General features: G+C 35.9%; 1 protein-coding gene across 1 annotated transcript; it reads left to right on the top strand.

The window, feature by feature from the left end:
- The first annotated feature begins 1,581 nt into the window (after window positions 1-1,581).
- On the top strand, window positions 1,582-22,414 carry YIPF4 (Yip1 domain family member 4). The gene is made up of 6 exons (XM_037066622.1): window positions 1,582-1,754; window positions 10,025-10,178; window positions 12,158-12,329; window positions 15,393-15,470; window positions 16,809-16,922; window positions 20,328-22,414. The coding sequence occupies exons 1-6, from the start codon at window positions 1,676-1,678 to the stop codon at window positions 20,463-20,465; spliced, it is 735 nt and encodes a 244-aa protein (XP_036922517.1). The 5' UTR covers window positions 1,582-1,675; the 3' UTR covers window positions 20,466-22,414.
- The last annotated feature ends 1,453 nt before the right edge of the window (window positions 22,415-23,867 follow it).

Below are 23,867 nucleotides of genomic sequence, written 5' to 3'. Positions count from 1 at the left end.
TTCTTGTATATATCATTAGTTCATTCCTTTTTATTGTTATTCCACAGTATGTGTTAGGTACCATTAAGTATTGGATTGGTCATAAAGTTCATTTAGTTTCTTCCATAATATAAAAGACACATTTTTTTTACTTTCACCAATAACTTTATTGATTTGGATATTTTCAGTATGTTGGCTGCCTCCCACTACTGACTGCTATTGGGTAGAGGCCAGGGGTGCTGCTAAACATCTTCTGATGAATAAAACAGCCCCAACAAAGAATTATTTGGCCAAAACGTCAATAGTACCAAGAAACTTTGCAAACCACTTTTGACACATTTGATAAGTCACAGCACCTTCTCCATACGCTGCACAAATCTTTTTTTGCATTTTTACCTTTCTTGAAATAATATAGCATAAATACACCAAAAATGTTGCATCTTCAATATTAAAATGGCTGCACAAAAATTCACGTTTTGGTAAGGTCTTTTAAGTGCATGCTGACATGACATCTGTCAAAATACAATCTAAAAAAATTATTTCTAATGAAGTTAAAGACAACTAAGCACTACTAGAGGCATTATATAAAAACAACTAAATAAACTTTTTGGCCCACTCAGTACCACATGCGTCGCAATGTAAATTGGATATATTTATCCAATTATCACAACTTATTTATCCAATTATCCATTAATCTGTTCATAGACGTTTGGTTTTTGACTGATCTAGTTTTTGACTGTTATGCACAAAACTGCTATAAACATTTCTGTACAAGTCTTTTTGTAGACATAGGTTTTCATTAGATATATTAAATACTTGGAATGATGGCTCACATGATTAGTAAAGATTTAACTTTATTTAAAAAATGATCAAATAGTTGTCTTTGTGTGTTAGTTCTAGTTGGTCCACATCCTTGTCAATGTTTGGTATTACCAGTTTTTTAAAATAAACTATTTCTTAGAGCAGTTTCAGATTTACAGAAAAATCGTCAAGACTGTACAGAGTTCTCATATACACCTACATCTACTTTCCCTGTTAACATATTAGTATAGTAAATGTATTTATCAGTTTCTTTTAATGTAGTTATTCTAAGGGAGCTTTAGTGGTATCTCACTAAATTTCGTGGCATTTTCATGGCATTTGTCCTTCCCCTAACAAAATCTTGGGATACTCAATTGGGGCTGACCCCTAGAAACGTTCCTAGTCCTAAAATTCTTTACGCCACCCAGTTAACAAGAACGTAGGAACTAGATAAAAGAAAACAGAACAGACGAGACAAACAAAAACAGCCAACAGGGCAGAGAAATCTGGAGTAGTCCACGCCTTAGAAATGAACTTCCGGTCTGGGTAGACTTCCGGGATCAACAACAGGGCGACCCAATCACGACATTTCTCCAGGAGCCAATGGGAGAGCATATTACAAAGAGCCAATCCCAGTGGTGCTGTCACTGTTATGGTCCTGTCAGGGCGCCGGCGTCGCGGTGCTGGGGTTGGTCGCCAACGGGGGGACTTTGGTGGGGCTGTGTCAGGGGCAGCACGCAGCCTGCTGCGCTCGTCGCGGGCCCCGCAGCAACGCCCATTTCCCGGGCCTCCGGCAGCACCGTAGGGCGAGCCTGCGGGTCTGCGCCGCGGCCGTCTTGGGGCCGGGGCCCAGCCTCAGCCTCCTCCTCCGCCGCCGGCCCCGAGCGGCCGCGAGATGCAGCCGCCGGGCCCGCCCCCGGCGTATTCCCCCACTAATGGGGACTTCACCTTTGTCTCCTCGGCGGACGCGGAAGGTGAGACTGAGTCCGTGAAGGGCCCCGCACGCCGGAGGGCGCCGGGCCCTACGCGACGGGATCTTTCTGGTGCTCGGGCCCTTGTGGGCGGGCGGGGGCCGCAGGGGGCGGACTGCGCCCGAGGGGCCTTCGAGGGGGCCCGAGTGGCCGGGGCAGGGCCGCGGGCAGCGTCCCCAGCCCCTCGGTCAGCCCCGGCCTTCCCTGCTCCGTCTGGGGCAGGTTTTTCTGGGGGACTCGCCTGCCTCACTCAGGTGAGCCCACGGAACCCGAAGATTTTTTAATGAAATGACTTGCTATTATTATTCCGAAAAGCGATGGTTAGATTGTTAGATTGTCCAGGGGAGGTGTCGAGGATCAGGACGAGGAAAGAGCAGTGTTCTTCTCATTTATCCATCAATAATTTTTGCTGGGATTGGATTCAGCTCCGCAAAGACGTGGAGTTTGATATCTTGCCTCCGTCCCAGTTTTCCTGCTGTTTTATTTTTCAGTGGTGGATCGAATATTCAGAGAAGTAGATCCAGGTATGCTCGAACTTGCAATTCGGCTAGGCGTTCCCCATAGCTTCTGCAGTTTTCTTTCTAGTAACTGTTTTGACGAAGCAGTCGTGGTGGAGAGATTTTTCTACAGCACAGGAAATTGTGTTTTCTTCCTTTTCTCTGTTCCTTAACAGACTCTTTGAAACTGGAATCTTTCTCTGCTAGTCATTTTCAGATTTTAGGTGTATTACACTTTGTACGCCAGCGGCTTTCCGGTGGCCAGACTGACTGCCTAAGATGAAAAAATAAATTACACTTAGCTGTAAGGAACTGCAGTCTAAAGGAGAATGCAGTACTTCCTCAGAAATCTGGTTTCATAGTGCATCAGTCAGTATAGCTGGTTTTCTCCTCTCCCCTTATTTTGCTTTTTGATTGGTATTGTTTAATAAGTAGCACTGTAGTTTTGGTTTAGTACCGTAGTACTGTAATTTAAAATGTAAAAACATTTTATCTATCATAACATATATTTTTTTCAATTACAGTTTACGTTAGTTTCAGGTGTACTGCGTAGTGGTTAGACAGCTCATACACTTTACAAAGTGTCTGTCTCCCCCACCACAGCTCCAGTACCCACCGGCACCATACAGAGTTACTACGGTATTAGTGACTATATTCCCTAGGCTGTACTTTACATCCCCATGACTATTTTGTCGCCAGCGATTTGTATCTCTTAGCCCCTTCACCTTATTCACCCAGTCCACCAACTCTACCTCCCCATTTCTTTTAAACTCTTAGGAATATTTGGTGAAATAAAGCAACCCAAAATATTTTGATTTGTTTCCTCTACATTTGGTAGCGTAGTGTTTAGGGAGGACCGTCAACTTTAATTTCCCAGACTTTAAAAAAATGTGCGATTGAGTGAGCATCAGAACCTGATGTTTGTTTAAAGTTTTCTATCGTACATATAAATTTTTAAATATTTTATTTATTTATCTTTAGAGGGGAAGGGAAGGAGAGAGGTAGAGAAATATCAATGTATGGTTGCGTCTGGTGGGCCCCCTGCTGGGAACTGGCCTGCAACCCAGGCATGTGCCCTGGCTGGGAATCGAAGCAACAACCCTTTGCTTCACAGGCCTGTGCTTAATCCACTGAGCTATACCAGCCAGGGCTCTATCATGTGTATTTTTTCATATCCTCCCTTCCCCCAGGAATTACCTTTCTTAATACACATAAGAAATCTGACAAAATAATATAATGTGCTAACCCACTGACTCTATATAGTAAACCAAGAAACCTAGAATAAGTAAAATCCGTAAGGTTTATTCAAACTTCTTCATATAGCCTTCAAAGATGGCTATATAGACCCCCTGTATAGCCAAGGATATATAGACATGTAATAATACCCTCATCTGTATAACTTTTAAAACTTAAATTTACAGAGTATTCTAAGCATATGTCTTGGTTGGTCTTTATAAGAATCCTGCTGAGTTTTTTTATTCCTGTATTTTGTAATAAAATGGGCTTAGGGACATTTATAATTATTTGTTACAGGTTGTATTGAATATTTTAATCCCTATGCAAGTTTTCTATGTTCTTTTGGTCCAGGTTGTTTGTGCAATATTTTGTGGCCATGTTTATCTTTATCCCCAGAACAAGGATGAACAGTAAATATTTTATTTCAGTAAAACATTAAATATAAGTGAAAAAAAACCCGGTTCAGAGAAGTTCAATAACATCCACATGAAAGATCTGGAATTGAAATCAAGTGTTCTGTGTCTTCAGATTTCTTTCCACCTCTGCCTTTCTTTCTGCTTTCTGCCTCTTTCTTATATTTTTATGAATTGAATAATGTATTTGAAGTATAGTGTTAGAGAGTCTTGGGTTTGCATCCTGGCTTTACCAGTTGCTGTGTAGATGATATTGAGAAAGTTACTTCATTTCTCTTAACCTCATTTTTAAATAAATACAATGGGGGTAATACTACCCAAGTGTTGAAATATTTTGCAAATGCAGAGGACTTACTACTATATATGGCCAGGTTAAGTGCTCAGTCCACCTTAGCAATAATGCTGCTGCTTGGGTTTCAGTATTAACTGGCTTTGCACTTAGTTCTTTTTATTTTATTTTATTTTATTTTATTTATTTATTTTTAGAGAGAGGGGAAGGGAGGAAGAGAGGGAGATAAACATCAGTGTGAGAGAAAAACATCAATCAGCTGCCCCTGGCACAGCCCCAACCCAGTACCTGGCCTGCAACCCAGGCATGTGCCCTGACCAGGAATCAAACTGACAACCCTTTGGTTCACAGGACAAAGCCCAGCCCACTGAACCATACCACTTAGTTTTTATTGTTCTCCATCATGAACATTTAACTCTGCAACTTCCAAGCCTTTTCTCTTATTCCCAAGCATGTCACACAAATTCTTGCTTCCCCCTTTGTATGCAGTTTTTCTAACCATGAATATTTGTGACTCATAGATGTTTTCAGTGCATACCTTCCTTCTGTCCACATCTCTTTTCCTTACTATTTGACCACACATATCTTTTGTCCAAAAATCTGTGTGATGTTTCCATATCTGTGTGCATATTCTAGACCCCACGCTTAAAATGCTTTTCTCCTCCTTACCCCAGGTTGACACTTGAGACAACTCAGATGCTCCTTCCATGGTGAAACTTTGCTTAACTGTCCCTCAGAAACAGGAATTTCTCTAATCTTTTCTATATCTCATCACCTACCACAGAACCCAGAATATGAACATTACAAAATAATTGTTTGTTACAGGAATAAATGTTTTCTTTTGTCTTATGTGATATTGACACTTGGGACTACAAAACAGCATATTTTGAATGGAATAACAAAAAAAAAATTACTTGATTTAGAGCCAGAAGACTTCAGTTAAAGTCCTGACTCTTACAGTAACTAACTATGCAAATATTGGAAAACTTACATTGCTCTGTAAGCATCTCTTTTGTCACATATAAAATGAAAAGCATACCACTTATGAGAATATTATAAGAATTGTTTATGTGTAGAAAATTACATCCAAAAGCAGTATGTGAAATGCACATGTGTAAGTGCAAGAATGTGATGATGTATAAGTATGTGTATATATGTGTAGTCTAATATAGAAGTCTTTACAGCAGTCTAAAAATAAATCTTTGAATTTATTTTTATATCAGACAAATAGTAATGCTTTGCCTGGTTTATGTCTACAGACCATCAGCTTTGGCTTTTACCTGGACACTTAGTAATGCAGAATCTGCCTTAAGCATGATTTACGTTTTAGCAAGATCCTTTGGTAATTTATATGCACATTAAAGCTTGAAAAGCACTGATTTAGAATATTATGAAACATCAGAATAGGAGGAATTTTATTTTAGCAGGAATAGTATCTACAACTCACAGTACATTATTGTGATCAGTAACTTGTAGAAATAATAATCCAGTAATTATTGTCAGTGCTCTTTTGAGTAAATGATAATTATTTTTATTTGTTAATATGACCAAACATCTAGCCTACTCTTTATATCAAGTTACCCCTCCCCAGAAAGGATATCACCTCTAATGCAAGTTAGTAGTTTAGACAGAGGAATCTTTAGTTTTTCCTTTTGAGAAAATGTCATACTTGATTTTTCAAAAATTATATCCATGTAGGTAATATCACAAATATCTTCTATATGATTTGCTAATGAAGTTTAATATGTGGTATTTAATGGGTGCAAGAATAGCTTTCCTTCCCTATTTGAAAGTTGAAAATGACTTCTTAGCCAACTTTTTCCTGGGGGGAAAAAGGTAGTTAAGCAAGCTTTACCTTTTTAAAAAATCTGTTTCTTTTCATCAATTTTATACTTACAAGGTATTGACCAAATCTATAAATGTGATAAAATTTCAGAGAACTATACACAAATGCAAAGATAACTGCATGCAAAACCAATAAAATTTGAGGATATGTCAGTGTCCCAGTTTGGGTTTGTTTTTTTTTAAAGATTTTATTTGTTTACTTTTAGAGAGGGGGAAGGTAGGGAGAAAAAGGAGGAGAGAACCATGGATCAGTCACCTTCCACACACTGGGGTCCTGGCCCACAACCCAGGCACGTGCCCTGAGTGGGAATGGAACTGGCCACCCTACGGTTCGCAGGCTGGACCACAATCCACTGAGCCCCACCAGCCGGAGCAATGTCCTGGTTTTGGTAGTTACATAAGATGGTACCTTAGGGGAAACGGGGTGATGGGTACGAGCAGCCTCTCTGTACTATTTTTGCAACTTCCTGTGAATCTCTAATTATTTCAAGATAACTTAAAAGACAAATTATGGAAATAAAAGAAATATCTGTTAACTAACTGGTTTATCCCAAAATGGGATTCAGTTTTTCTAAAGGTAGGTTCAGGAGATTTAATTGATTTTAATTAATATCATGTACATTATGAAAATTTACTGACATTGAATAGTAAGGAAACTAAAACATAAAACAATATGAATAAAAATACAACATAAGACACAATTTTATACAAAGCTTTTAAAAATTTATGGAGTGTCACGATCAAGCAAATTTCAGTATATATCTAGCAATTATAAAATCATGTACTTGCATTGGTTTCTTGATATTTTTCATTGACCCTATATATGCATTAAAATGGAATGGTGGAATTTATCCCTTCACTGTGAAACATGCTTCATTTGTTTTGCTGCAGAAATACTCAGTTCTGGTTTGGATTTAAGCACACATGGATTTTATTTTCAAATGAATGAGATGATTTGTCTTTGTTTTTATTGAATGTTAAATAAGAAAAAGCTTCACATATATAAAAAGTTGGCAAGTGCCAACAAAATGTTCATTATTCATTGCAGGATACTTTTTTTTTTTTTCACAGAAATCTAGCACTTGTCTAGGGGCAGATCACTAAATCTTCTGAATGTACTATCATACTGCACTTGACTGAGTTCATCCTTATCTTTCAAAGTGAAGTTCTCAAGCTGAATAGAAAATTCAGAGAAAGGATCCCTCACCCATTCATACTCTTGAATTTTAAGGGAGAGAGAGTTACTGTTAAATTTTGTTCTGCAGTTTTCCCAGGTGGCTTTCAGTAACACCCGAAACTTAATGATAATTCTTCCTCACTCAGAGAACCCAAACACCAGTGGAAACATTTAAAAACTGTTTTAAGTTTTATTGATTAGAGAGAAAGAAGCATCTGTTTATTGTTCTGCTTATTTATGCATTCATTGGTTGCTTTCTGTATGTGCCCTGACCTGGATCTAACCTGCAACCTTGGAATATTGGGACAACACTCTAACCAACAGAACTGCCTGGCTGGGGCCAGTGGAAACATTTTTTTAATATTTTATTTATTTATTTTCAGAGAGGAGAAGAGAGGGAGAAAAACATCAATGTGTGGTTGCATCTTAAGCACCCTCTACTGGAGACCTGGCCTACAACCCAGGCATGTGCCCTAGACTAGGAATTGAACCAGCAACCCTGTAGTTTGCAGGCCAGCACTCGATCCACTGAGCCATACCAGCCAGGGCTAAACATTTTAAAGATTTCCTTTTGAGATAGATTTTCCCCAAAGATTATTTCCTTTTAAACTTGCTTGTTTATTATTATCTTTACATTTTCCTTATTTAGAAAATGAGCTTTGGCTGGTGTGGTTCCGTGGATTAAGTGCTGGCCTATGAACTAAGTAAGGTTGCTGGTTCAATTCCCTATCAGGGCACATGCCCAGGTTGCAGGCCAGGTCCCCAGTTGGGGTGTGCAGGAGGCAGCAGACAATGTTTCTTTCCTAGTCTTTCTCCCTCCCTTCTTCTCTCTCTGAAAATAAATAAAATATTTTTTAAAAAAATGATAAGATGAAAATAGTACAATAAGAAGAATTGATTTAAAATTAGTGTTTTAAAATTCTGTATACTTATTCTAGAGTTGACAGCCAGGCTAAGTGGTTCTTATTCTGGTTTAACTTAAGACAACTGCTCTTGGAGTGATTTGGAATCTTTTCCTTGTTTTTGACATTACTCTTACTAATTTTCTAGCATGTTAGGCTAACCACTAATATTTGTACTTTTCCGTTCCCACATTGATTAGGTCTTTGGGGTACTGGGGATGTGTCAAACTGCTGTCATTGGTACCCCTACATATATGTCCATGATATTTTCCCATTTTTGTTTGGAATGGAAAATGCTATAAAATTGTAAGCTAACGGTGCCTTTTTGATGTTCTGGCGTCCATGCTATGACAAACTGCCGAACATACACAGTTCTTCATCACAGCATTTCTTATTGTAATTTGTATATCCTTTGGTTTTGATTAAGAGGTGTAGTTCTTTGTACAGGGCAGGAAACAGTTATTGAGGTCTTTTCCTACCTCATAATTCAAAACCCTTTAATGCCACCGCTGTACTAATGACTTCCTGACCTAGATCTTCTTCTTGTTAAATCAAGAAAAGCATTCTTTGTACCCTAGTGGAAATGGAATTTTAGTTAAATTTTAACTCATTTTCAACTGAGGCAAATACAAAGAAGCAGAAAGCAATTTTGAGAGAATATTTTAATTACAAGATTCTGTGATAGCATCTACAGGGACTATTTTTAAACTTCAAGTAGGGAAAGTCAAGGAATTCAAAAGAACTTCTATTTTATCTTTAGTTGAATAAATGCCCCTATAAAACCTTTTTAGAATCATATAATGTTAAAACTGGAAAAGAACTTTGAGTAGAAACTGGAGACCAGAAGACAGTAATGATTTGTTGTATTAATTAGTAGCTAAGCTAGGACTTAGCTTCATTTTATTATAATTAATTTCAGGAGTTGTCACAACCAGGCCAAGATGTGACTCATAATTGATCCACTCATTGACTGAAGTTAAAGCTGAAATTTTGATGGCTGTTCTTAAAAGCTAACCCTAAGATTTAGGTTAAAATTAAGCTCTTCTATATACTGTATCTGATCTCCAGAGAAGGAACGTCTGTGTTAAGAATGTTTTGGTTTGCTGTTGCCAAAATAATTTTTTAAAGTATCATTCCAGTATTCCAGTCCTGGCCAGGTGGCTCGATTGGAGTATGTACCAAAGGGTTGTGGGTTCAATTCCTGGTCAGGGCACATACCTGGATTGCAGGCCAGGTACCTTCTTGGGAGCGTACAAGAGGCAACTGATGAACATATCTCTTACACATAGAAGTTTCCCTCTCTTTCTTCCTCCTTTCCGCTTTATCTAAAAATAAATAAAACACAAATAAGTAAAGAATGTAAAGTTATTCTGAAAGCAACAAATGAACAAATAAGAAAAACAAAAACTTATAGACTCAGGCCTCAGTGTGGTAGATACTAGAGGGAAAAAGAGGTTTGGGAGGTAGTAAAGAATAAAGGGGGTCAAGTATATGATGATGGAAGAAGATTTGACTTTGGATGGTGCACACAGTGCAGTATACTAATGATGTGTCATAGAACTGTATATTCAAAACCTATATAATTTTATTAACCAATGTCACCCCAATAAGTTTAATTTAAAATAAACAAAATATAAGCATTGAAAAAATTTAAGTTATTGTTATAAGTCTAGATTTTGGTACTGGTCCAATTAATTAGCTGTGAAACTTTTCATCTGTCTTCACCTCCTTCATCTTTCATTTTCTTGTTGTAAAATAAAAGGTGGTACTTAGATATCTATAACTTTAAAATGTGAAGATTTCATGCAGTAGTAGGTATTCAAATGATAATTATCTTAGTTGAATTTATGCTTATATTAGTTAAAATTCACATGTTTTACATTGGTTTACAGTTTTCTCCTTTTTTCTCCTAAGAGCTCAGTGGTTCAATAGCAGCCCCAGATGTCAAGTTAAACCTTGGTGGAGATTTTATCAAAGAATCTACAGCTACTACATTTTTGAGACAAAGAGGATATGGCTGGCTTTTGGAAGTTGAAGATGATGATCCTGAAGATAACAAGCCACTCTTGTATGTAAAAATAATATGTATTTTTTTTGTTTTTTTAGAGCTAGTCTGTAGGATGGCTGTATTCTTTCATTGTTATTTAAAAATAAGTACAGAAAATCTTAACCTTTTTGGTGAAAAGTTTTAGCTGTTTTCAGTTTTCCTAGTAATTAGAAAAACAATGAGACTTAAAAAAAAATCTTCCAGTTTATACTGTAAATGTTGTCAAGGTGGCTTATTTTGCAGTATTCTTTTGTTTTCCTGGATGTTTTCAAGTATGTATGTATGTATTTATTTATTTGTATTGAAATTATGTATGGCCACACCACCCTGAATGCATCTGATCTCATCTGACCTCAGAAGCAAAGCACAGTTGGGCCTGGTTAGTACTTGGATGAGAGAATATTTTTAACCTTTTAAATTGCAAAAAAAAAAAAAAAAGAATCATAATCCTCTCTCTGTCTCTTCCTTTCTCTCTCTCTCTTCCTTTCTCTCTCTCTCTCTTCCTTTCTCTCTCTCTCTTCCTTTCTCTCTCTCTCTCACACAGACACACACACTGCAGGCTGTTAGGGCTTACCTGGGTCTATAGCTATCTCGTGTAAACATGCAGTCTGAAAGAGAACACTTGGGTGTTTGCTGTGGAAATTCAGTTTAGGACAATTGAAGACTTCTAAAAAGATTATCACTTCCAAATTTCTCCCATATAGAAATTTTAAAGCTACCACTGAGGACTGTAGGGAGATTTTCCTTTCTTTCTTTTCTTTTCTTTTCTTTTTTTTTTTTTGTTACAATGTTATTGCTTGGGAAAAGAGTAAAGAATTTAACAGTTTTGGGCCCTGGCCAGATTGCTCAGTTGGTTAGAGTGTTGTCCCTACATACCAAGGTTGGGGGTTTGGTCCTGGTCAGAGCACATGCAAGAATGAACCATAAATAAGTGTAACAATAAACCGAGGTCTGTCTGTCTGTCTGTCTGTCTCTCTCTCTCTAAAATCAATAAAGAAAAAATTTATTAATTTTGAAAAGTAGAAACTATAGCTTTTACTTTGTAAAAGTAGAAACTATAGCATTCTTATTTTAATGATTAAATCAAGGCATTACCAAATTATTCTCTGCAGTAATTACTGGTAGATGAAGTGATGTTATAACACCTTATTTCTATGTTTATATGTCATTTCATCAAATCTAAGATGCCATGAATTATAAGGTTCGGTTGTCTTACATTTATCAATAAGAAAGAAAAAGTGCTTAAGGCAGCATGGAGCTAGGACATCAAAGGCTATCTCCTTGCTGTAAGGATAAATAAGAAATAACATATCATACAAAAAGATAGCAGGGGGCAGTTATTTGTCTCAGTTTGGCACTGGGTGGGTATTGGAAGAAAACTTTTTCCTGAGAATGTAAAACCTATACTAGTTCTCGTGTAGGAATCCAGTCTGATTGTCAGTATGGCACAAAGAAGTCTCAAGCAGAGAATTTTATTTAAGGTCCCAAATTGGTACTGCCTTCAGGAGACTGGCAAAAGGGAAGGCAGGTCTTAGAAGCACTTGGCCACACTTAAGGCTGACAGCAATTGTAAAGCACGATTGTGAGATTCATCCCAACTTTAGAGATGTTAAAATGTGGAAAATGTATACCTTGTAATCAGTGAAATGTGGTACTTCAAATGCAAATGTTTTGTTGACCTATAGAGACTATGCCATTATATTTAAACTTAAGTTCTCCTGCAAAATAAGTTCAAATATAACAGTATTCATACCCTGACTGCTGTGGCTCAGTGGATTGAGCGCTGGCCTGCAGACCAATGGGTCGCTGGTTTGATTCTCAGTCAGGGCACATGGGTTGCAGGCCAGATATCCAGTGGAGGGGGTGGGTGGGGGGGTTTCTCTCCCTCCCTTTCTCTGCCCCCCAAATAAATAAATAAATAAATTCTTAAAAAAAAAAGTAAGTAACTTTAACAGTATTCAGAAGTGTTGTGTGCCTTTTTTTAAATTTCACAATTACAGGGAAGAATTGGATATCGATCTAAAGGATATTTACTACAAAATCCGTTGTGTTTTGATGCCAATGCCATCACTGGGTTTTAACAGACAAGTGGTGAGAGACAATCCTGACTTTTGGGGTCCACTGGCTGTTGTTCTTTTCTTTTCCATGATATCATTATATGGACAGTTTAGGGTAAGTATATCTTACTTTATATAAATTCTAAATATTTTAAGAGTTTTAAAATTAAAATAGCCAAATATTAACAACTATAATGCCACATTATATTTGAGAAATGCTTTACCCCTACTTATTCTCACTTATTCATCCCAAGAACTAGTTTTAAGTAAATATGCAGGGAGTACCTTAGATTAATGCTTTCCAAATTTTTTCACATTGAAAGTATTAATATTTGTATTCATAAGTGACTGGGGTAGATGGATGGAACTAACCCCATCTGACCAGAAGTGACTCAAGGGGCTGCCTGTGCCCTTTCTAATTTCTCCAAGGGATGAAGAGTTTATTTTTTATTTTTTTAAATTTAATTGTCGTTCAAGTACAGTTTTCTGTCTTTTACTCCCATCCCAGCCCACTCACCCTGTGCTCCCCACCTCCCTCCCATTTCCACCCCCCCTTAGTTGTTGTCCCTGTGTCCTTTATACTAGTTCCTGTAAATCCTTCCCCTTTTTCCCTTGAAATTCCCTCCCCTTTCCCCTCTGGTCACTGTCCACCTGTTCTCTGTTTCAGTGTCTGGTTATATTTTACTTGCTTGTTTGATTTGTTGTTTAGCTTCCTATTAAAGGTGAGATCATATGGTATTTGTCTTTCACCGCCTGGCTTATTTCACTCAGATAATGTTTTCCATTTCCATCCATGCTGTTGCAAAGGGTAGGAGCTCCTTCTTTCTTTCTGCTGCATAAAATTCAATTGTTTATATGTACCAGAGTTTTTTGATCCATTCATTTACTGATGGGTATCTAGGTTGCTTCCAACTCTTGGCTATTGTAAATTGTGCTACTATGAACATTGGAGTGCATAGGTTCTTTTGGATTGGTGTTTTGGGGGTTCTTGGGATATACTCCTAGCAGTGGAATTGCCGGGTCAAAAGGCAGGTCTATTTTTAGTTTTCTGAGAAAATTCCATACTGTTTTCCATAGTGGTTGTACCAGTCTACAGTCCCACAAACAATGGATTAGGGTCCCCTTTTCTCCACAACCTCTCCAACACTTGTTTTTTGTTGCTTTGTTTGTGATGGCCATTCTGACCGGAGTAAAGTGGTATCTCATTGTGGTTCTAATTCGCATCTCTGTGACAGCTAGCGATACTGAGCATCTTTTTTTTTTTTTTAATTTAGGACTCTTTTTTTTTAACATTTTATTTATTTATCCCCTTTAGAGGGGAAGGGAAGGAGAGAGGGAGAGAAATATCAATGTATGGTTGCCTCTCATGAGTCCTCTGCTGGGAACTGGCCTGCAACCCAGGCATGTGCCCTGACTGGGAATCGGGTTCACAGAGCCCCCGTGCTCAATCCACTGAGCGACACCAGCCAGGGCGATACTGAGCATCTTTTCATGTGTCTCTGGATCTTCTGTATGTCCTCCTTGGAGAAATGTCTGTTCAAGTGCTTTGCCCACTTTTTAATTGGGTTGCTTGTCTTCTTAGAGTGGAGTTGTGTAAGTTCTTTGAAAATTTGGAGATTAAACCTTTGTCTGAGGTATCATTGGCGAATATGTTTTCCCATATAGTTGGTTCTATTTTTATTTTAATACTGTTTTCTTTAGGGAATGAAGAGTTTGAAACACAAAACTCATATAATCTTGTTCTTACCTTGTATTCATTTTTAGTTGCTTTTTTAAAATAAAAGTTTTAACAAATGATGATAAGGATGCCATCAGTATTTGTTTTTATATAATACTTTGTCCTAATATCAGAGGCTTTTGATGTGGCCTCCAACCAGTGATGTCTGCGGTGTTGTGGATGCAACAAGCAACTTCACATGGACTGTGGAAGTCCTGTGGAGAAAAGGGATGGCTTGGCCACTCTCTGAGTGGGAGAGCGCCGTGACCCTTACCTTGACAAGCTTTTATTGCTTTTCTGGGAGCATTACATCAAGGAAGGTCCTCATTTATTATGCACAGGTTTGCTTTAGGTGATTACTTTTTACAGATAACAAAGAAAAGGATGTTCAAATGCAAGGGAAAAGGTGGTTGAACTGGTTATACTCTGTCCTTGGGAGGTTTAGCACAGACTCGAGGAAGTTACTCCAAAAATAATCATTAAATGTGTCTGCCTTAATTTAGGGTGAGGGAGTTTTAGCAAAAGCAAGCCTCAAAGCAGCCTAGGTATAATGCAGGCCTGGTTCCCCATGGGAAAGCCGATCTGTGGGCCTGGCTTCTGTGTGCCACCTCTCGCCTGTTGGTTTTCTGAACCAGGGCTGAGCTACATTTGCCACTGCCATGTGGATCTATTCCCTGTAGGCTTTATCATCAAAACACAACATAACACAAATCACTCCCTCATTCTTAGCTTGTTTCAGCTTTAACTGTTGTGAGCTTCTTCAGATTAGCTTCTGTGTCCTTTTAACATATACTCCCATAGTTTTTTGAGCACTTTCTTTCCTTCTGATTCCACCAAGTGTTTTGGGGCTTATATTTTATTTTTACCTGCCTCATCCCTGTAACCAACCATTTCTCTAAGGAACCAAATTCCTTTTTAGGGAATGATATATTTAGAAACCAAAACCTGGGCAATAGGTATGCTTATATAGCTGTTGGGATGTTATTATTTCTAGACTATCCAAGTAGACAGAAGTTGGAAATACATGCATGTATCATTATTATGCTAAGTCTTAGGAGTTAAAATTGTCTGAAATGTCTTTTATTCTATTACGTGGATAAATGTGTAACTAATACAAACTTTAAAGACCTCCCAAGAAGATTGATAGCTTGTTTCAGGTATGAATTTTCCTTGCAGGATGGCATAAACTAGGGGGTTGGGAGTGACCACTTTGTTCTCTTTTTACAGTACTCTTTTATCATAATTATTGAAGTACTGAGGTTTCCTTAGGCAATTGATAGTTGCTAAGTTTTCGACTTGTATGCAAAATTACCACATTGTAGTCTTAATAAGTTTTTGGGAAGATACCTGGGAACCCAAATAAAACTCTCTGTGACCTGAAATTTGTGTATCAAAATATCTTATGGCAGAGATTTGAGTTCTAGGAACTTATATTAATTGCATGAATTTTTTTCCCCTTAGGTGGTATCATGGATTATAACCATTTGGATATTTGGTTCACTAACAATTTTTTTACTGGCCAGAGTTCTTGGTGGAGAAGTAAGTGGTTAATTTTAAAAGTAGCCTTTGTTTATTATTGTAAACTTTATTTTTGATACTGCAGATACCATCAGTGGCTATATTCCTCATACCTGTTTCTTGTCTTAGAATTGCTTTTAAGTTATGCTACTTCCTTTCAGAGAATCAGCATATTAGTATTGTATATACTCAATAATGTTATAAGGAATTAAGTAGAAAGAAAAGATCCATTCCACTTATAAGTAATTTATAGCTTTTTCGGGAAGCATACAATTTAGTCTCCGGTACACAATTTTTCAAGCTTTTTGATGTCAGGTCCCCAAAGAAATTTCTTTTTCTTTTTAAAAATTTTTTATTTATTTACTTTTAGAGAGAGGGAAAGAGAGGGAGCGAAACATCCATGTGTGGTTGCCTCTTATGTGGCCCCCACTGGGGACCTGGCCTGCAACCCAGGCATGTGCCCTGACTGGGAATCGAACCGGCGACCCTTTGGTTCACAGCCCATGCTCAATCCACTGAGCTACACCAGCCAGGGCAGAGATTTCTTTATGTGGGTTATATTTATCAATATTTACCATGTTATAAATTAAAGTAAAAATTTAAAATATGATTTATTCATTTAAAACTAAAAAATAAACCAAATTTACTTTAACATATTTAAAGAAAAATAAGCCTCTTGTGCATCCCTCCACTGGGAACCCAGCCAGCATCCCGGGCATGTGCCCTGACTAGGAATCAAACCAACAACCCTTTGGTTCACAAGCCGGCACTCAGTCCACTGAGCCACACCAGTTGGGGCCCGTAGTTCCCTCTTACTTGTGCTTTCACCACAAGTTTCAGTTACCTGGGATCAACTGTCATCCAGAAATATTAAATGGAAAATTATAGAAATAAACAATTCATAAGTTCTAAATTGCATGCCATTCCAAGTAGCATGATAAAAATCTTATGCCATCCGATGCAGGGAGTGGATTCATCCCTTTGGTTAGTATCCACTCTGTATACACCTGCCTGTTAGTCACTTAGTAGGATGCTTGGGTATAAGAGCAGTTATCAGAGAGAGAGAGACACCTCATTCATATAACTTTTATTACAATATAGTATTGTTACAATTGTTCTATTATTGTTAGTCTCTCACTCTACCTAAATTACAAATTAAAGTTTATTGTAGTCAATGTATACATAGGAAAAAATACAGCACAGAATATGATAATTTGAAATGTAATGGGTATAATGTCATGGTTTCTTCTTAATTTTCACATTTAGGTAAGTACAACAAAGAATATATAATGTTCAAGAATGATTTAAATGAGTATCTTGACTTCTATGATATTTATTTAAAAATTTGAAAATTCACAGGTTGCATATGGCCAAGTTCTTGGAGTTATAGGATATTCATTACTTCCTCTTATTGTAATAGCCCCTATACTTTTGGTGGTTGGATCATTTGAGCTGGTGTCTACACTTATAAAAGTAAGTAATGTGTATTATAAAAAATAATTTATTATTTTCCAATCACAAAATTGCTCTCTGGCTAAGAATACTGTAATCTGTAACTCTTTATCAAATAATTACTAGTATTTTTGAACAATGGCCTTACTTGTTTATTTTACCAATGGTATTTCTTTTATTTTCCTTTAACAATCAGAAATTATAATATATATCTGGGGGAATAAAGAACAAAGAGCAAATCAGGCCTCAAAATGTAACAGAATTTCTTTCAATGTTGGATTTTTCTTTTCCATGCTTATAATATGAGTTTATCTGACTTCAGATTTTGTGGGAGATATTTATTTAAAAGCCTACTGGACATTTATTTAACAACTTTATTTGATAAGTAGTAACCTCCTTATCAAATATGATAGGTATGGTTCTAATAAATTGGTTTTTCTATATTGCAGAGGTAAGGACATTAGGCTGTGTTAGTTTACATTAACATATATACCCCTTTTTTTTTTTAAAGATCTTGGGGGTTTTTTGGTTTTTTTTAAGGTTTTATTTATCTTTAGAGGGGAAGAGAAGGAGAGAGGGAGAGAAATATCAATGTGTGGTTGCCTCTTGTGCATCCCCTGCTAGGAACTGTCCTGCAACCCAGGCATGTGCCCTGACTGGGAATCGAACCACAATCCTTTAGTTCACAGGCCAGAGCTCAATCCACTGAGCTATACCAGCCAGGGCACATATATACCCATTTTAAACATTTACTGATAATAATAAGTACTAAAAATCAGTAGTAATACAACTTACATTTTGACATTCATTAATTTTGAACAATTTTGGGAAATAAATGACTGCTTTAACACATGTATATATATTGCACAGTGAATGTACTTTTTTTCTTTATGAAAACCAGAACTTTTTAAGACCACCACTTTCAGAACTGCCATTATATAGACTCCATACTAAAGTATTTTAAGTAATGCCACTTAATTTTTACAACATTAGGTTTTATTTAAAGTTTATTTCTAATTCCAATATAAAAGAAACTTCTTCATTTACAATTGGGTAACTACAGGCAATACTGACATTATATTGTACAAGCATTGGGTATTGAGTAGAATGTGGATTTTGGAACCAGTCAGTTCTGAATTCACATCCTCGTTATATAATTCATACTTGCTCTTTGCCTTGAGGAGATACCTTTTCTTACCCTCCTCTGCAAATTGGGAATGTTAGCAAGTATTCTTCATTCCTCTGTTATGAAGAATTTAAAGTATATATAATGCCTAGTATGGTGCTTGACACAGATTAGGCATACAAGTGGTAGCTGTTATTACATATATTATAAAAGAATATTTTGAGAACATCTTTGTATGTTTGAACTGTTTGAACACTTCAGAGACCTAGGAGATCTTTCTTTCTTCTATATTCTAATCCTAAAGTGTGTTTTAATTGGGATTTTTAGCACTTAGTTTAAAAGTCTTACAGTGTAGGTGCTAGCCTCATGCTGGCATTTAATTATGTAGCCTTAATGAACATACCACTTCACTGAATCATTCAGAATCCCTTCCTGGTTCTGGGTTGGTTGCTTGTTTGTTACTTGGGTTAAAGCCTGTTTGCATATTGCTGAGATTACACCCAAAATTGCTAAAACTGTGTCCTCTGGTCATTTTTAGTTATCAAGTTCAATTGAAAAATGGTCCTTAATATTCTTTATATTACATACAAATGTGTTGTTATAAAAATGGAAAATCTTATTTATATTGTTAAAAATTTAGGATAAAATTGTTTTTAAACTTCACGTTTTTTCTTTGCTAAATTTTCTTCCCCGAGTCACTTACTCTTCTGTGTGTAGTCAGCTGTTTCTTGTTTCAGTCAAGGTTTTGTGGAGGGGAACACGTTGCAGAACTCTTGTCCTTTTAACTCTTGCATTATAATGCAGTTTAATCTACAATCACTATATTTTTTTTAAAAAGTAAATCTCACCCTGGCTGGTGTAGCTCAGTGGATTGAGCGCGGGCCTGCGAACCAGACGATCCGAGGTTCGATTCCCAGTCAGGGTACATGCCTGGGTTGCAGGCTGGTTCCTTGCAGGCTAACTACCAGCAGGGGACACACAAAAGACAACCATACATTGATGTTTCTCTCCCTCTCTCCTTCCCCTCTAAAGATAAATAAATAAATAAATAAATAAATCTAAAAAAAATGAAGAGGATCAAGAATGAATCTTTCTTTAAAAAAAAAAAGTAAATCTCTGTAACTCTTACCAATTGTTAACTGTTTATTTACAAAAAAATGAAATACGACATACGAATGCAATTTAATCATAATTTTATTCCATATATTTTTCTGTACTTTTTTGTAGGCTTGAGATATTTGTGTGGTTTTTTGTTTAGTTTGTTTAGTTTAAAAAGCACAGTGGAAGATGGGACTATCTCAAATATATTTTCAGTCAGTCTGTCAATATTTATTTTTTACCTTGGCACAAGTGGTTCTCAATGGAGGGTGATTTTTTCACCCAAGAAGATATTTTCGCATGTCACAAATTGGGGTGGTGGTGGAATGTTGCTGCTATATGGTAGGCAGAGGCAAGGGATGCTGCTAAACATCCTACAGTGCATAGTACAGCTTCCCACAGCAATTATTTAGCCCCAAAGTGTCAACTACAAGGTTAATATAACCTGCTCTGTTTCTGTTATACAATAGTTTCCCTGATTTTTTTCCTTGAAGTATTTCTTTCATTTTACTCTGTAAAATGACTTGAGTAACTATATCAATAAGTAATATATAAACTTCCAGTGGAAATAATTTAAAATTAGGTATGTGTATAATTTGAAAACCACAATGTAGTTTATTTAATTAAACCATTGACCACAATGTTATGGGTGGAGGGTTTCTCCTTTTTATTAAACCCTAGACTTCTACCTATTCTTGGGGAAATGGTGTGATAATAAACATTATGTAAAATTTTTCCTTAATCTGTCTTCTTAGAAGAAAAAAAAGGGAAAAAATTTTTCTATGTAAGAGGCAATTAGTTTTCTTTCAGCAAATTTCAGCAATTTGGTCCAATAATAGTCCTTCCAGAAGTTGCCTTATCTTAAAATCACCAGGGACACACTAGAACATTTTCTTCAAAATTCTGATTCATAAGAACTAGAGTGAATCCCAGGATTTTCTTCTTAGTAGACACCCTAGGTTATTCTTTTGATTAGACAAGTTTGATAACAAAACATTTCATTTGCAGAAGTCAAGTAGCAGAGCGAGGATGAACATTCTTACAAAGTTTTAGACATTCTCAATGAATTTTACTGTTTCCACACTTGGTTGTCAGGGTTGTTTTAAACATTATTGTCAATGTTATTTTTACTCTATAATATGCAGAATGTTAATTGTCTTGCTAATATGATTCCCTTTGTCTTTTTTGCTTGTTTCTTAAAGCTGTTTGGTGTGTTTTGGGCTGCCTACAGTGCTGCTTCGTTGTTAGTGGGTGAAGAATTCAAGACCAAAAAGCCTCTCCTGATTTATCCAATCTTTTTATTATACATTTATTTTTTGTCCTTATATACTGGGGTGTAATCTAAGTCATACATGAGTAGGAAAAGACAATGTTATCTTTGTGTGAAGGCTGGGAATTCTTGCTGAAGGGGTTGAAGAAAACCTGTTACTGGTAAAATTTTACATGTTTCAGATGTAAAGACAGGTTTAAGATTTTTTTAAAAACAATATTTTTTTTTTGTATTTAATTAAGCAGTTATAGTTACCTGGATTTTTTTTTGGCCAGAATTATAAATTTTGTTTGATTCTTCATATTCCGGTAAATAAAATATAAAAGCGTTGTGTTTTTAAGATTGTGTCAATATTCTCCTTAAAATTTGTGCCAAAAGACCTGGAATGGTAATCATACTTCACTTAAAGGGTAAAGATGACAACATCCTGATAATCTACAAGTGCAATTTTTTCTTTAAAGGGTTTTCTCCTACATTGCAAATCCTGTAGATATATATCTATTTATACATATATATTTATGAAATAATTCTTATTATTCACAAAATATATTTCTGAATAGCTGAAAACTTAAGATATTTTAAATCTGATGCTTAAACTTTCTTTAATTTGGCCATTAATCTTTTTATTTGTAAATTTAAATTTCTTTTTAAATTGTATATAATTTAAAAAATCACATACATGCTTCAGTATATCCTTGTTCAGAATTCTTAATAATAACAACTAATACTAATTTTAACATATGTTGATGTACATTTGGTTTGTTTGGGTGTCTTTAAAAACTGTGTTTGAATATCTAGCCATTTAAAGTTTCAGTTTATCTTTCTGACCAAAGGAGCAAAAGGTGTAATGGATATGACATTCATTAAGATTGTCAATATGTAGAAAAGCACTAACATTTATAGCATCAGTAAGTATTTTTAAATGGTATTTCTAATTGAAAAGTTGCTCGAACAAGACCTTTAAAATCTTGTGGTCCTGAATAGTGTTACATGAAGTACAAAAATAATAATAAAATGTTTCCCAGGTTTGTGTTTGCTTTATAACAACTTGTCCTATATTACTTGATATTTTAAAAAGTATCAGGTACTCTGACAAATGTACAATATTTGCTAAGGGAAATAGTAAGAAATTTTACCTAGTGAAGTTTTTATTACAAATAATTTCATAGACTATGTACCTTTAATTACTATTACTTTGTAAAGTAGATGAAATATTTATGTTCATATAGTACCAAATGCCTAATGACTACTAGCAGATTATTGTATTGTTTGTTTTTTTCTGAGCTGGGAGCATTAACTGCTACCCTCAGTATGATTACAGGGCCACTTCTTGGTATGTATGGTATTCCTTTAGCAATCTTATTCATCAGGAAATAACCAGTAACACTGAAACTACCCTATAAATTAGCAAGATATCAAGCCCATCTCTCTTCTTTTTACCCTCTCCCCCATCAAAAAAGAAAGAACAATCTTTCTTTAGGCTGCAGGAAAAGTGTGGATCTACCTTTGAACCAGAATAATGTGGAAAGTTTTATATGTTGATTCTTTAAACAAATGTAGGAAAACAGATTAGAAGTACCAGAAGGATGGAACTTCTAGAGCCTGAAATATGAAGTAGTGAGGGAGGAGCTACAGCTCCAGAAGCAGTGACTGTAAAATAAACATTTGTCATACTGACAGAGTTCCTGAGGGTCATTACTTTGTTACACTGATTATATTTGATGTTCATAGTTTTGACCCCGAAATCTTTTCCAAGAAGTTCGAGGGTCCATACTAGGGGATAGAATTTTGCTAAGCAATAAGTCAAGGCACTTTAGGACCAATTATATTTTAAAAATGGTTTAATATTTTTAAGCTATCATGTTTATTCATAATGATGTAAGATAAAATTAGATGTTTGTGTTCTAAAAAGGTATTTAATAATAACAGCATTTAATCTTGGGAACTGCCCTGTTGAGGGTATATACAAATATAATTTATTATGTTTCAAACTCAGCCAACATCTTCATGTGCTAATGATCAAAGCAGTTAAAATATATTGTCAGTGTAAAAACCTGATTTGTAAATGTGTGCAAGATACAGTACTTCTGCAACTAATAATGGTAAGCTGACCATAACAATGTCCTCTTCATGAATTTTTATGTAATGATATTTTCTATGTCATTAACTTTTAAATCATGATTTCCAACCTAATTATTAGTTCATTATTATTTTTAGAACCAAACTAGCCAGTCTATTCTAGTTTTGTGTGTGTGTATGTTTTAAGTGTAATCAGCTATAGTAATCCTGATGAATGTTAACTCTCAAAACAATTATTAGATATTTACTTCTCTTTCAAATTGGTTGTAAATTAATTGAAATTTTTATTAAAAATTAAAGTATATAATTTTCATTGTACTAAAAGCAGTTTAGGAAGATTTGTAAAGTTTTATGAGCCATTTTTTATTCCTAAGTTCTTATAAGACAGTTTTTATATATAATAATGTATGTTTCCAAAAATTCCCCAAATGTTAATATGCTAATACAGAGTTCAAAATTAGTGAAAATTTGCATCGACTTAAAATGAGATAGATATCTTCATTTAAATATTGTTTAAATTTAGTTTCTTTTTTAAAAATTGATGTAATAAGACATTGAATAAAATAATGCTTCTACAAACTAATAAAAACAGTATTTTTCATATTCAGCAAAACATTGAATATATTGAGATGATTGTTATTTACCTTTTACATTTTTATGAAGGCATTTTTAGTCAGTTTGAGACTTTGGAGAATTGTCACCCATTTTTTTGCCTTTTTTTCTGTTTTTGTGACATTTGTTAAAAGATCTTCTATACAATTCTCTCTTTTTTTAAATAGTTGAACAAGTTGCATTTATTGTTTTTTCTTTGCAAAAAAGGGGAACAACACACATCATGGAGAGTGATAGGGTCTCTCAGAGTGTTAATAATGACTTTTTACAGGCCCTGGTTGGGTTAGCTTAAATGGTTAGGGCATTGTCCTGACATACTGAGGTTGAGGGTTAGATCCCCAATCAGAGCACATACAAAAGTTAACCAGTGTCCGGTCGAGATGGTGGAATAGGTAAACTCAGTACTTAACCTTCTTGCACAACCATATCAAAATTACACTGAAACTACAGAACAACTATCACTAAGTGCCAGAAATTGCACTTCTGGAATCCTACAACTATGGAATTAAAGAAAAAACACATCGAGACTGGTAGGAGGAACAGAAATATGGAATGGGCTTGTCCCACACCCAGTTGTGGCAGATAAAAATCAGGAGGGCTATTTCCGAAGCAAGGGGTCCCAGCCCCATACCAGGTGCGCCCCAGCCATGGGTTTCACTGCCAGGTAGAGAAGTTCCTGTAACTCTTGGCTATAAAAACCAGTAGAGACTGAGGAAGATGGAAACTTCTGTAGTCCTAGGCAATTTCTCTTAAAAGGTCCATTCATAGACTTACTTGGACT

Source organism: Sturnira hondurensis, unplaced genomic scaffold (assembly GCF_014824575.4).
Source record: "Sturnira hondurensis isolate 20B ecotype Veracruz unplaced genomic scaffold, ASM1482457v3 Scaffold0016663, whole genome shotgun sequence".
In the NCBI taxonomy this organism is placed as follows: domain Eukaryota; kingdom Metazoa; phylum Chordata; class Mammalia; order Chiroptera; family Phyllostomidae; genus Sturnira; species Sturnira hondurensis.
This window is presented reverse-complemented; position numbering and strand designations above follow the sequence as displayed.